Source organism: Hippichthys cyanospilos, chromosome 7 (genome assembly GCF_059441005.1).
Source record: "Hippichthys cyanospilos isolate Australia breed blue-spotted pipefish chromosome 7, RoL_Hcya_1.0, whole genome shotgun sequence".
NCBI classification, from domain to species: Eukaryota; Metazoa; Chordata; class Actinopteri; order Syngnathiformes; family Syngnathidae; genus Hippichthys; species Hippichthys cyanospilos.
This window is the reverse complement of record NC_142375.1, coordinates 17,718,094-17,731,517: the sequence shown is the minus strand read 5'-3', so window position 1 is coordinate 17,731,517 and position 13,424 is coordinate 17,718,094. Positions and strand designations below refer to the sequence as shown.

The 13,424-nt window shown below is 37.3% G+C and overlaps 1 protein-coding gene across 1 annotated transcript; it reads left to right on the top strand.

The window, feature by feature from the left end:
* Positions 1-458: 458 nt before the first annotated feature.
* LOC148421376 (CD276 antigen) lies at positions 459-13,055 on the top strand. The gene is made up of 8 exons (XM_088418560.1): positions 459-644; positions 6,273-6,352; positions 6,734-7,063; positions 7,630-7,944; positions 8,940-9,068; positions 11,012-11,050; positions 11,131-11,187; positions 11,269-13,055. Exons 2-7 carry the CDS (start codon positions 6,283-6,285, stop codon positions 11,184-11,186), a joined length of 939 nt encoding a protein of 312 aa, XP_088274686.1. The 5' UTR covers positions 459-644; positions 6,273-6,282; the 3' UTR covers position 11,187; positions 11,269-13,055.
* The last annotated feature ends 369 nt before the right edge of the window (positions 13,056-13,424 follow it).

The following is a 13,424-nucleotide window of genomic DNA, read 5'->3' as shown; positions in this document are numbered from 1 at the left end:
ACAAATAAAAAAAAAAACTAAAAACGACATCATATTTATTAAGGGATGGGTAGCAACCAATCACACCTGAGCTTGCAAATGTCACATGACCAAGCCCAAAGAACCGGTGAGATTAATTTTTCCCGTTTTCTGTACTTTGAGCAGATGTGATATCATTTTCAATAGACAGCAAGTGGCAAAGTGCATTTTTAAAGGTACTCGTTGCACATGAAAACTAATTTAGTCAAACTCACTCCAGACATTATTATTAACTCCTCGTTGCAGTATCTGGCTAAATAAGTAGTGCCATTTTACACACACGCGCACACACAGCACTTTCAACACAAAAAAGCTTGACATCAGTTAAAATCTGCGAACTACAAGCACAATTTTACGTTATGATAATGATTGACGGCGTTCTTGAAGTCATTGCGTCGGACGCTATGTTCAAGTCCAACTTGTTTGTTCCTCCCACGCAGCGCGTGGGGTCATACCGAAAGTGAAAGTAAAGTGAAAGTAGCGGGCGGGAATTTTTAGGACTTAACCCAAATTAAACCTCGACATACAGAGACGAATCTGGCGCTGCTGTGGAGAGAAGAGGAGAGGAGAGTGTTCGTCGTCGTTTTTACGTCTTTTAACAAGTGCCAACGAACGATATGCTATAGGTGAGTCAACGTGTTCCGTTTAAATGTGTGATTGGCAGTTTATTTACACGTCACGTGCATAATTTGTCCGCTTTAATAAATGTTTAAAAAAAATCAGGAGTTATAAGTAAGTGCAAGGTAAACTCTCACTCTGCGCTCATTTGCAGCAGCACTTTCGCCACGAGTGTGAGACGCTTGTAAAAACGATTGTCAAGAGGAATTGTCATGATTATACTGGAGGTTCGCAAACGCTTGGGGTCCAGATTGTGATAAAATGTCAAATTTCATTTCGGTATTGCTCTAACAAGAGTGTGACACCCCTTGGCTAAAATACTACAAGAACGACGTGGAAGAAAATAATCAAAATACTGCACAAGGATTAAATAAAAAGTATAGACTAGCATCCACCAGCATACAGCATCACACGTTAAATCATCATCACTGCCATGCAGGTCCACCAGTACCACCAGCATCAGATCAGCACAAACCAGCATTAACCAGCAGATTCCATGCTGAACCTTTAAGCAACCCCTTGTGTGGTTTTTGCATGTTCTTTGGTGTCACTGTTCCTTCCCGTCAAAAAGGGGAAAAAAAACAGTTTCTGAAGTTCATGGAAAATTTTAAATTGTCTATACTAGGTGTGGATGGGAGTGTCTATACTTGCCCTGAAATTAGTTTACTGTAACCTGCCTCTAGCCCAAAGTCAAGTGAGATACTCTTTTACCTGTGACATTGATAACAACAAGTGGCATTTGGATTAGATGAATAAGCTATTTATTTGATTTGTTGTAGCCAAGTGAATTACACTCTGAATTCACATTTCACACCATACTTTCATAAGTCTTCTGCAAGAGCTTCGACTTACTCCCACATTCCATTAACATGCAAAGCAGGTTCCAGGCTTCATGTTACAGGGTTGGGGGCAACTTTTGAAATGAAGATTGCCAGAGAACTCGTTCCCTTGTTTTTAGTGGTGCTTGACTTGCTGACAGAAACAGCAGGTTGAATTGTGAAAAGTATCTTCACTTTATATTCATTCAAATGCTTCACAGTGCATATTTATAGTCACCCAAAACATAGTGCAAAAGCAAACAGATTCTCTAAGAAAAAAAAAATAGAACATTGTGCCGGCCGTAATCGGAGTGAGCACACATGCCAATTGACTGGTATGTATTTTCAAGTAGCAGTGAAGCACCAGTGACTCTGATTGGGCTAAATTCTACGCAAAATGTCTGAATGGATTCATCTATCTTTGTTAGCTGGCACTACCAACCTAGCAGCAAACGAAGAGAAATTTGTTCAAAAAAGCACAATGAGTGTGTCCAATTTCGATATCTTTGCTTACTTTCCTGACTTTCTTGTGATGAGTTACATGAATAGACTCGATCATATTGTTTTTTTTTTTTTCTTTACTGTATATGCCAGGTGAACAGCCCGTAAGGCAATCAGAGTCAATGACGCTGAACATTGCCAAAAACAATGCAACGGTAGTAGTAATTTAGCCACACGTTGAAAAGGTTTGACGCAACGTATGTGCTTCCAAGCCACAAAGATTTCGCTGAGGTGTCACCTGTCTCGTCTCACCTGTACAACTCGAAATGAGAAATAGCTGAGAGGAGGCGGGCATGCTTGAGTATTTTTTAATTTTTTTCCCTTGATGCATAATTTATTGTTAATTGTTTCTCGGACCTCCAAGCTCAGGCTTGGAAGCCCTCAGTGGGCCTCTGAATGAGAAGCACTGGGTTAAATAGTGCAGGCTTGCACTTGGCACAACTAGGTCACCCTGCTGGATTGTTTATCGGTGTTTAGAGGCTGTTAAGTGAGGCATGAAATGCAAAAATAACTTTGCTCCTCTTCAAGCAACTATTGTGCTCAGTCTTTCCAGTATATAGAAAATACTTGAGCGTTTTTTTTCAAACGTTAAAAGTTTCTCATGGATATGATACTATAATGCATCTTCTGATGGGCGAGAAGTTATTATGACTTTAACAAGCCATTAGGACAGGGGGGTGTTGACCAAGTCGGGTAAGTCATGTTTGTACCACCGTTTTGGACACTGACATTTTTCGTAGACAGAGTTGTTACGGCGGCCAAGGGGAAAGACTTCCCCCAAATACAAGGACGAATCGCAAGTTTCGGACCCCCTGATATAACATCAAAACTTTTCGGAAAACTGCATATTTTTCTTATGCAATGCTATTCCCCTTTCTCTTGTAATAACTCTGCTAACATGTCAGACTTATTCTCAAAAGAAAAAAAATGTGCACCAGGCTTGTTAGGTCTAGAATAAACTGCTGACAATCAGTTTTGCATGTGCAGTTAATCACACATTGACCAATCACATTTTTATCCCTTGAATCATTCTTTTTATCATGCGACCAGCTCATCCTTATTCATTGCTACTTATTAGTTTTTTACATACGTATTCCATTCCTTGTGAGGGGTGTAGATGCCGTTCCCCCACAGCTGCATTCTCTGGACACCACAACTTTTACTCTGTTTTTACTGACAGTGTTCCAAGCAATAGAAAAAACAGACCATTTTGAGCATGTTTGTTTGAATGTGTATATTCATATTATAAAGCAGTAAAATCACAATCAGTGAATAACTCATTATACATCTTACTTTGGGGAAGTTTTACTTTGAAAATCAGATCCAAGGTCAAGGTGGATGATCTCTGTGATTTAGGAAAAAGTAACAGTACAATCTGCAACAATTAGTTGGAAAATCCTAAAAAAGCAGGTGTTAACTGCACAAGTGGCGTTTTTAATAACATTCAAAAATACTAGTGTTAAATCATAATCCATGTCACTAATAATAAGCATAATCAAAATAAAGAACTTTGTAGTTTTCACTTTTGCCATTTTGGCTTCTATGCAGCTCATTTTTTGTTAAACGGTTATCATCACACCTCATACTTTTTATTGGACTTTTGCGGCCTATTTTCCAGAATGTTTTCATCAGAACAAAACCAAAACAAAAAAACCCCAACAAATCCTTTCTGATGAGGAGAGTTGAGGAACAGCAGAGACAGGAAACTTACTTCTTACTCCCTTCCTGTACATTAAATAAACTGTTAATGTAAACACAGTGTTGCGTGACATTCTACATTGTCTCTTTGACCCGTGTCAAATAAACAGAGTAATATCGGTTTCTCTTTTCTAACCCGTGGTTATTTTGCTGCTTAGCAGGTTTGATAAGTTATCATTTAGTGCAATTATACTGGATGTCCTCTACAGTAGAACATGCAAACACAGAGATTACGTTTAACATCTTAATGTGGAATTACACAAATGGCAATGGTGTTATGAAACGTCGCTCTCTTGAAGAACTGGTTTATATAGCGTAAGTTTTGTGGCTAATAAACATGGAAGTGGTAGCGCAATATACAATGGAAACATTTTCATTGTTTCTTTTTTCTTTTCTTACTTGCATACTACATATATACACGCATTCTATTTTATTATTACAAACCTCCTTTACACTAAATGGAAATTAAATGAATAAATAAATACCAAAAATTGAATGCTTAGACTGATGAAAGATATGTAAAAGTACATCTTTGGGACTGAATGACATTTAAGCAAATTTTACACTAGCTATGAATGTTAATTTACATTATCGTCTTAGTATTTTCCTACATAATTAAAAAAAAAAAAATCAAAGCTTTTGATTAGATGTTTGTTGGTCATGTTAGCCCAATTAAAGTCATTTAAAATCATAACCATCCAGAATGGTGATTTTTTTTTCATCCATATTGCTCAGCCTTTATCAATGTTATGTTTAAAGTTTACTTCACCATACTGACTTAAAGCCTAATTGTATTTGTGTCAAATATTGGCTAAAAGTGCATCATCATTTATAGGAGGTCGAGTTACAGACACTGAAAAACAAAGTTAAAAAAATGGCTATTTTTTCTTCACAATCCAAACAACTAACGACTTGTTTTGAATGATTCTTTTCGAAATTTTGCTTCCACATTAAAACCACCTGAAGACAGTCTCATTCCGAGTTGTCTTTTGTCTGGCTTGTATTTTTTAATCCAAATGATTTCAAAACCTTTTTTTAAATGTAACCTATAACCTGTTAAACCTTGAAATAAATTACGTTTGAAAAAAAGGAAAATAATCTCAGTTGTTTCTTCTTACTGTATGGCCCATTTGAACAATATCCTTCTTAAAATTGGGTGTATGTTTGATGTACTGCAGGTCACAAAACAAGCATTTAAACTCTGTAGACATACATTCTTTATTTCCCATATAATTTTACATGCTAAGTTAGTTAGTCACTGTTGTAATTTTACATGTAAAAACAACGGAAAAAGCCACCACTACATAAAAAGAACGTAACTCAAACGTGACATGTTCTTACGCGTGTAATATTTGGAACAGTTCAAGAGACAGATGTCAAGGCTTCTAAATATTCGGTCTACTTCTTGTGAATTGCTTCGTTTCACTTTCATTCGCTGAATGAGTAAACGTAGGGATCTACTTCACAAAAGAAAAGTGAAAACAGAGATTGCTATCCGATTGCACGAAGGCTGAGAATAGCTGGAAGGAAGGCTTTTCAATGCAGTCAAACTACATCGGAGTAGGGAACAAACTCAAACGATTTACTAATTAGATCCAGGAGGCCAAGGAAGATAAAAGCTCAAAACTATAATGGAAAGTCATGGATCACTGCATACAGTAAAATAATAACAATGCCCAAATACCTTTCAAATGCCCAAAAATATTTTCTGAATAGACACGTATTCTGTGCTACGAGTTGTTGCGTGAGACTTTTTTTGAAAAAGAACATCATACATAGTGATTCGTAACATATTCATATAACATAAATCATCATCTTGTATACACTATATGTGATGCATTCTCACACAGCTGCATGCATTCTCCGGGCTTGTGACGCAGAGATGAGTGTGGACTTATTGACGAAAACATGCATTTGCATGTCCATTTTGAGATTTATACAAAAACAACCTCTAAGGTTTCAACTTTCATTTACCAGCAGCCAAATTGTATTCAAATTGTAATCAAAATATATGAAAATAAGATATTAGTGGACAATCAATGTGCCAGAACTTGTCAACATTCAAATTGTATGAATGTATGCGTGTATAAAGGGAATTAAGTATAGAATTAGAATATATTCATATCATTTGATTTTCTGAGAAACAAGAACTGAAATGAAAATGTTTTGGCTGAAACTCAAACTGAGAAAAGCTGACCCCCCCTTCAAAACAACAAAAAAATGGCGAGGGGGGGGAAATAAATTATAAATGTTTCGTGTATTCATTGACTGATTTTCTTTCTGTCTGTGTGTTGAAATGTCCCACTGTGTTTGAATGCACCATGCACATTCATAGTTAGCAACTAGTACGGATGCTGTACATTTCTGGTGTATCCTACAATGATAGCGTTGTTGATTAGCGGTTTTTTCCCATTTTCTGACCAAAAAATTTGGTGGCTTAAAATTCAGAGCACCCTTAATTCTATTAGAATTATCACTCAATTGAATATTTAGTTGATGAATAGGGTAAAAGAATACGTTTTAATTTCATCCTTAATCTAAACAGGCCACCATTTTATGTTAAAAATAAACAATAATTTTTTTTGAAAAAGAAATGACTTGTTCCATGTCCATTTGCAGGTGACTGACAATGGCCTCAGTTGGTATTGCGTTGTGGCTGCTGACAATGATCTGCTTTAATGGGCAAAATCCATCGGATGGTAAGTTGTTACGAAAATATTGACCATCTTGTGTCATTTTTTTGTCCTCTCTAAAAAGACAATCCAAGTAGTTTAGTTCTTGTTGAGACAACAATCGTTAATCAAGACATCTGTCATATAATAGTAAGTAATTGATCTATTCTCAAAACGTCAAATGCAGTTTTCAAATGGTGATTTTATTCCTACGTTACTCATTTGGCATATTTCTCTGATCGAGAAGGGAAAAAAAAACAGCCAAGTCTGGAAATGAGGGTAAAAAAAAAAAACGATGGAAAAAACACAGGACATCAAGACGCTTCTTTTTGACGTGGGAAAACAAGATACATTTATCCTGCCACTTTCTGTTTGACATTATTTATGTACTGTGTTTTATTCTCACAGCTTTTGTGCAGGTGGACGGTAAGATCAGCTTGGGCCGGTACGGTGAACCGTCTGTGGTGGAATGCATGATCAGGACGTCTCAGAATGTGAAAGACCTAACTGTGGACACCGTAGTTTGGAAGAAAGACGGCTCGGACAGGCTGGTTTTTCACAATAATTTCATGAATCCAAAACCGGGCTATTCTTTTGCTGAGCCGTCGTGGAACAACAAGTCCTTGAACGTGTCCCTGCTAATTGCCAACACCACCGTAGCCGACCATGGCATCTACTATTGCATGGCCATGACTAGCAGCGGCTCAAACAGCAGCTCACCCAGCCTTCTTGTCACTGGTGAGTTGGGAAATCTCGAATATTTGATTTAGATTGGAACTTAAATTTTGGTTTTGGAAAAAGACAACTTTTTTTTACTTTATTCTCATAAAAATGAACATTTAAAATTTGTTTATGTAGCTGCAACAGACAATAAGCTGCAGGTTATGAGATATTTATGCAGAAAAATAATACATGGAAGTTTCTTAATGTGTTTTTTTTTTTTTACCTTTTTTTAACTGCCTGCGTTCTACCTTCATCAGACTGAACATGCCTGCATGTTCAGCACTAACATATTTTCGAAATACTGCAGTGTAAAATAATAGTTCAAACACAAAATCATTACTTCAATTTCTTCTGTCTCCCTTTGTCGATTGATTTTTTTTTCCTTAACATTTTAACATAGTGCACATAATTCATATATATATCCATCTATATATTTTTTTCCCTTTTTAATGACTAAATAATATCGTTTTAAATCATCACCTGTTTTATAGTGTCAAAATAATCAAATTTTTGCCTAATAATCTTCCATTTAGTTACAACTTGTGTGTAAGCACGATTATCATTTTCATTGTTGTTGGCAGCCAAATACAACAGACCCAGCATCCACACCAACCCGGCAACTGTCACCCCAGACTCACAAGTCACTCTGACGTGTCGCTCGGAAGGCGGCCACCCCGAGGGCCGATTGGCCTGGTTCATCGGGACAAACGCGCCGCAGGACGGAACAGCTGAAACTGTGGTCAAGAAGATGGAAAACGGGCTGTTCAACCTATCCGCCGAGCTGATTCTTTCGCCAGGGTGGCAAGCCGCCACGTACACCTGCGTGGTGTTCAACGCCAGTGGCGGCAAAGACGACGAGGCCAGTGTGACATTACTTGTTGCGGGCGGACCTGCAGGTAGCTGAACTAACAGAAATTCCAACATTTATTTTCAAGGTCATGCATTTGATACCTGCAGTTGAGACTTAGGCCGGATACTAGGGGGTGTATTCTCGATATTTAAATGACGGAACCTCCATTAGGCACCATGGAGAAAGAATGAACAACATTTAAATAAAAAACATTTAACTCAGTGCAATGTAAAAGTTGCTATTAATACAACATTAGAGAATATCACCTAATTCCTTATACTGTAGTACTAATTAAAATCTCTATATAAATAAGTTACATTATAGAGAACCTAATGCGGGGAGAGAAGAAAAGACAAGAACAAGAAGTGCGCTGATGAATTTTTTCAAGGCAAAACAAAGATGAGTTAAAACTAGAATTACCAGAAATGAAGCAGAAAGCTTTTGTGTTACTTTGGAAATAAAAATATATTTGTTTTTAGATCTTTTGATGCACATTTCGATCGAATCAAATATTGCGAAATAGATTTACAAGTTCTTCAGGTTTGCAGTCTCACCGGTTGGTCCTGCCAAGTTTCTGCACCGGCGGTTCGTCCAAAACTGAATGCATCTAGTTGTGACTGCAGATGTCACAGCAATGGGCTTGACTTAGGTTTCACAAAAAGCATAAAATGATAAATAAGGGTTGCATCAGAGGAGCTAAAAACACGGTTTTATCAGAACGGGACAGGTGGTTTCGACTTGCAACATTTGTTTTTTTTTGCTCTTGCATCTGATGCGCTCCTATCTCCACATCGCATTCATCTAAGCTTTGAACGCTATAATGATAATAAAAATCCCCACATGCTGGGTCATGTGTGATAAGATCCTTGCATGTCTCTCAACTAGTTTCACAGTGACAAGGTCACGACCTTAATGTGTACAATTACTCAATTGATTATTTGCTTTATTGCTCCGTTTGCAATTTTTTTCTTTCTTTCTAACAGCTTTTTTCCCCCAATGATTGTCTGACATTTAACACTGTTATATATGGGTTGCCTCTAGAGTTAGGAAAACCTGCGGAAGCAAAAGGCCTGGATGTGGCTACCAAGGTGGCGGCACCCTTGGTGGTCATCGGCTCGCTAATTGTTGGACTGTTGCTGTTTCGCTTGCTAAGGAAGAAGTGTTCAAAAAGTAAGTAGACCCTACATTATTGTAATCTCTATGTAATATGCAGTTGTTGTATTTTTCCGTTCTGGAGTTCCTGTTCAGCTCTAACATGAAGTCACATGAATTAAGTCTAGGGTGGAGGTTAGCAAGTTAGCTCATGTCGTTACCATATAAAGGTTTGCACTTCTCATTCCATGCTAGTTCAAGCATGCTTTGAATTTATGTGATGTTGTTGCCAAATTTGATGATTGTCAATGAAATCCCAAGAGCAACAACCCACAATAACCTCAGATTTATACACGAGATTAATTGAGGCTAACCCTGTTCGTCTTGTATTTTTCCTATAAGGCAGAGGTGTCAAGCTGGTTTTTAACCTGGGCCACATTATAGTTATAATTTTTGTTGGAGGGCCATTATGACTGTGAAGTCAAATAAATTTGACGTATGATGTTCACACATTCATACTTTAAAATCAGAGGCTGCTAAAAACTGTTCAAAAGGGGCGTCCATAACAAAAAAAATACAAAAGTTGAGCACAACTTGAAAATTTTGCTTTCTAGCCAGAAATTTGGAAGTCATAATTAGCACTTGGCGGGCCACATAATGCAAGTCATAATTAGCACTTGGCGGGCCACATAAAATGATGTGGCGGGCCAAATCTGGCCCCAGGGCCTTGAGTTTGACACCCGTGCTATGAGGAGTGCTATTTTGGTTTTATACCATGCTTTACGGTAGGGATGGGCGAGATGAATAGATAAACAGAATTTTGCCATGCATTTCTTGAAATTTTAAAGACGCATTGTGGAGAATGTAGAGTTGTCGTTCAGCTTTAATTGTTTAATCAAAGTTTACCCCAAGTTTAAGGTGTGCTTTGGAATAGTTCGTTTTTTGCTCCAATGTTGCCGTTTTTGTATACGTATATTCTGGGTTTCAACACAGTGTGATTTCTTATCTTTTTTAATGCTGTTGTGGTAAATTTCTTTAAGGCTTGTATTGGTTCTGGAATATGGTTCTGGAATTTGTCCTGGAAAGGCTTTAATCTATAGTTTCATACTGCTGATGTGAGAGCAGGCTCGCTCATGAGGTCAAGATGGCGAGAGCTCTTTGTTCCTGTTTTAAAAACCTTCTAAAGTTCGTCCTTTCCTATACTACTCAAATTACATGTCTTAGTCCACCTCTGTCAAATGTGGCACCTGGTTTAACTGTTAGATGGGGTCAAGTGGTCAGGGGTGCAGTAGCCCCCAGGGCTGCTCCAGGAGAGAAGAAATGCCTTTGTTCTCTCTATCTGACCTAGAAGTTACACTGACAAAAAAAATGATCACAGTGAGACTTTGGCAAAAATAGGAAAGAACTGAATAAAAAGTAAATGAAGACTTAATGGTCACATCCCAAAATACATTACACCAGCCTATCTAATTGTGTTTTGTTCAGTTTTTATCCTAGCATTAGGTAATGATTAACCTAGTGTAGTCCAGGTCAAACCTCAGGTTTATTCAGAACGAGTTTTGCTTCGTCAAATTGAAACCTCAGTGTTAAGGCCATATATTATGAGTCAATCCAGTTAAACATCTGGGATTTGCTGAATGATTCATTTACTGTATACTGAGGTGTGCTTTGGGATTTACAGCCCAGCATTAACCAGAATAGAAGAACAAGACTTTCTTTATCCCGCAGTTGTGAATTTCACAGTCTTTTATGATCAAATCCAGAATATACATCACAGAGTTAAGTTATATTCAGGGTTGAATTTTTCAGGATGTCATTGATGCAACAGTTGGGAGTTGTCTAATCCATTGTCCATTCTGGGTTTGGGTCAACTTTGAGGTTTTTCAATTGATGGCTTTGATTTGCACTTTAGATTCCTGTATTAAAACACTTTACTATCTGTGGTTTGAATTTGTATATATTCTTATTTTTTCCAGTTATGTGGTTGTATTCTCAATAGCATGATGTTATTTCTGTTTCAGGAGAACACGATCCTCAACCAGGAACAGATCCAGAGCAAGGTAAGCCTGTGAAGACGTGACTCTTTTGAAATCAAACAAAGGAGCTTGTTCTCAAATGTTCTTGATGTTCTTCAATAAAGGTAGCACACAGGAAAATCTCATGGGAAACCCCGATTGCCAGGAAACCAACGCTTGAGGTATCTACTACCTCTAAATGTCCACTAGGTTATTTCTTCCGTAACTCTGACACTTTGAATGCATTTCTCTCCTTTTATTAGGAAATGTCTGTCTATCATATTTGACCAACTGAAAGAACTCACGTCAGCAACTCCATCAGCGGCTGTGACTTGCACTCACCAAGTTGCGCAATTGTTCAACTGAGCTGTGAGTGTTAAATCAGTGAATAATCATAAGCTACTGCAAATTGAAGCTGAACCGGTAAAGGCCAACAAGGGTGCTGTACAGGAAATCTGTGAACTGCGGCGTTAATTTAAGATTTATACACGCTGAAATGAACATATTTTGCACCTCATGTGAAGGCAGTCTTTTGTTCAGCTGTTCAATAATTAACATGTCAGAATAGTGTGTGCACGAGTATTTGTGTGATTTGGACTTCTTTTGCTTTCTAGATAACTCAGACCGATAACCAGACCAAAAGGAAACTGCTAATTATTAGCTTTTTTGTGTGTGTGTGTGAATCAATGCTCAGCATTTTGTGACTTTATATGTAGCACCACTTGGAAAACAAGCATAACCAACTAAGGAAAGTTTCTGGGTACAATACGCATTCCAGACCACGAAAGGTCGGGAATTTCCGAGATCAACTATCTCTCCCGGCGAAAGCAGAGCCAGCATATGTGCCCATGGGATTGTTTTTTTTTTCTTCTTTTGTTTAAAGAAAGCCCTTTAAGTGGAGTCTTGTGATACTTTGCGCTCTGGCAGCGCTCCTAAAGTATTACAAGTCAAAGGTAGACAATGAAATAATGAAATGTTTATTATGTAAATAATACCGTGCAAATCATTACAGCCATTACTTAACTCCTTCAGGCCTTTTTGGGCTTGTGGTTGACCCCACAAGTTCCAACTTTTTTTTTTTTTTGAGGGTAAAGACTTGCTTTTAGAGTATAGGTTTGAATTTGATTTTGGTTGAGGTAAGGATATGTGAGGTAAGGGTTAGGGCTAGGCAATCTGTTGTAATGGTTAAGGTTAGGGTTAGGGACTAAGAAATGCAATGAGATGTCCCCACAATGAGAGAACCCCTGTGTGTGTGTGTGTGTGTGTTTTGCCGGACAAACACACGTCATTGTAGAAACGAGACAGCAGTAATAGCGTTTATCAGTAACTGGAAAAGTCCACACTTCAATTACACTAAACATTGTTAACCATTAACTTTACATATAACACGGGGTTTCTTGCTTGTATTGTTTTCTTGAACGTTTTTATTTTTACTTCAATTGTGCTTCTTTGAATGTGTACAATTAAAAATGTGATCTTTGATTTTATATGCACAAGGCAATGCAAAATGTGTGATTAATCAGAAATGGGTGCATTGTTTTCTGTACTTTACTGTAGTGGAAAATAATGCAGGCAAAGAATTGAAAGAAAAAAAAAGCCAAGCCAGTTTTTTAGCTATGTGATTTTTTTGTGTTTTAAAAGGTTTTTATTCTGTCAATGCATAACCCATTATGATATATGGAACGGAAAAAACGTAAGCTAGTCTTTAACAAAAAAACAACGAAAAAAAAACCTCAACTCCAGCAATTCGAGACTGCCATCTGGTGTACAAATACTACAATGACATTTCACAACATTGTAAACAAATTGAAACGCTGTAAAAAGACATTTTTTTCATTCATTTATATGATAAAAAATAAATTCATTTAAAAAAACTAACTGCTATTGCTTTGTATACTGCTACATGCCAGTGATATGGCGCACACCCTGTAATTTTTTTTTCAGCCAAGTACCATATAAGCGGCACAAAGAATTTTTGGTTAAGATTAAAAAAAGAATAAAACAGAGTAATGTGCCATTCATGTGTGATTCATTAAACTATCGACCTACATTTGTTGTGGTATCATTTGCTTTATTTTATTCATGAACTCCAGAACTCCTTGGTCATATCACATCATCGGTTTTATTTTTGGCTCATCTGCTGGAAAATTGTGACACCAAATGACAATGTCGCTTCATGTTCCAATTAATTTGCTCTTAATTTGAAAAGAAACTCATGCTGTTCTTGTCACAGCCATGAAAATCATTTAAATGACAGTAGATTTGCACCCTAATGCAAACACTGAAACAATCTTATATTGCTGAAATGTTCTCATACTGATGAAGAAAATGCTCACAAATACTACTCACTTATTGAATTTGTTTTTCACTCGAACGTCTCATGTCAGAAATGCTTTATCAAACTCATAAAGTGCACTAC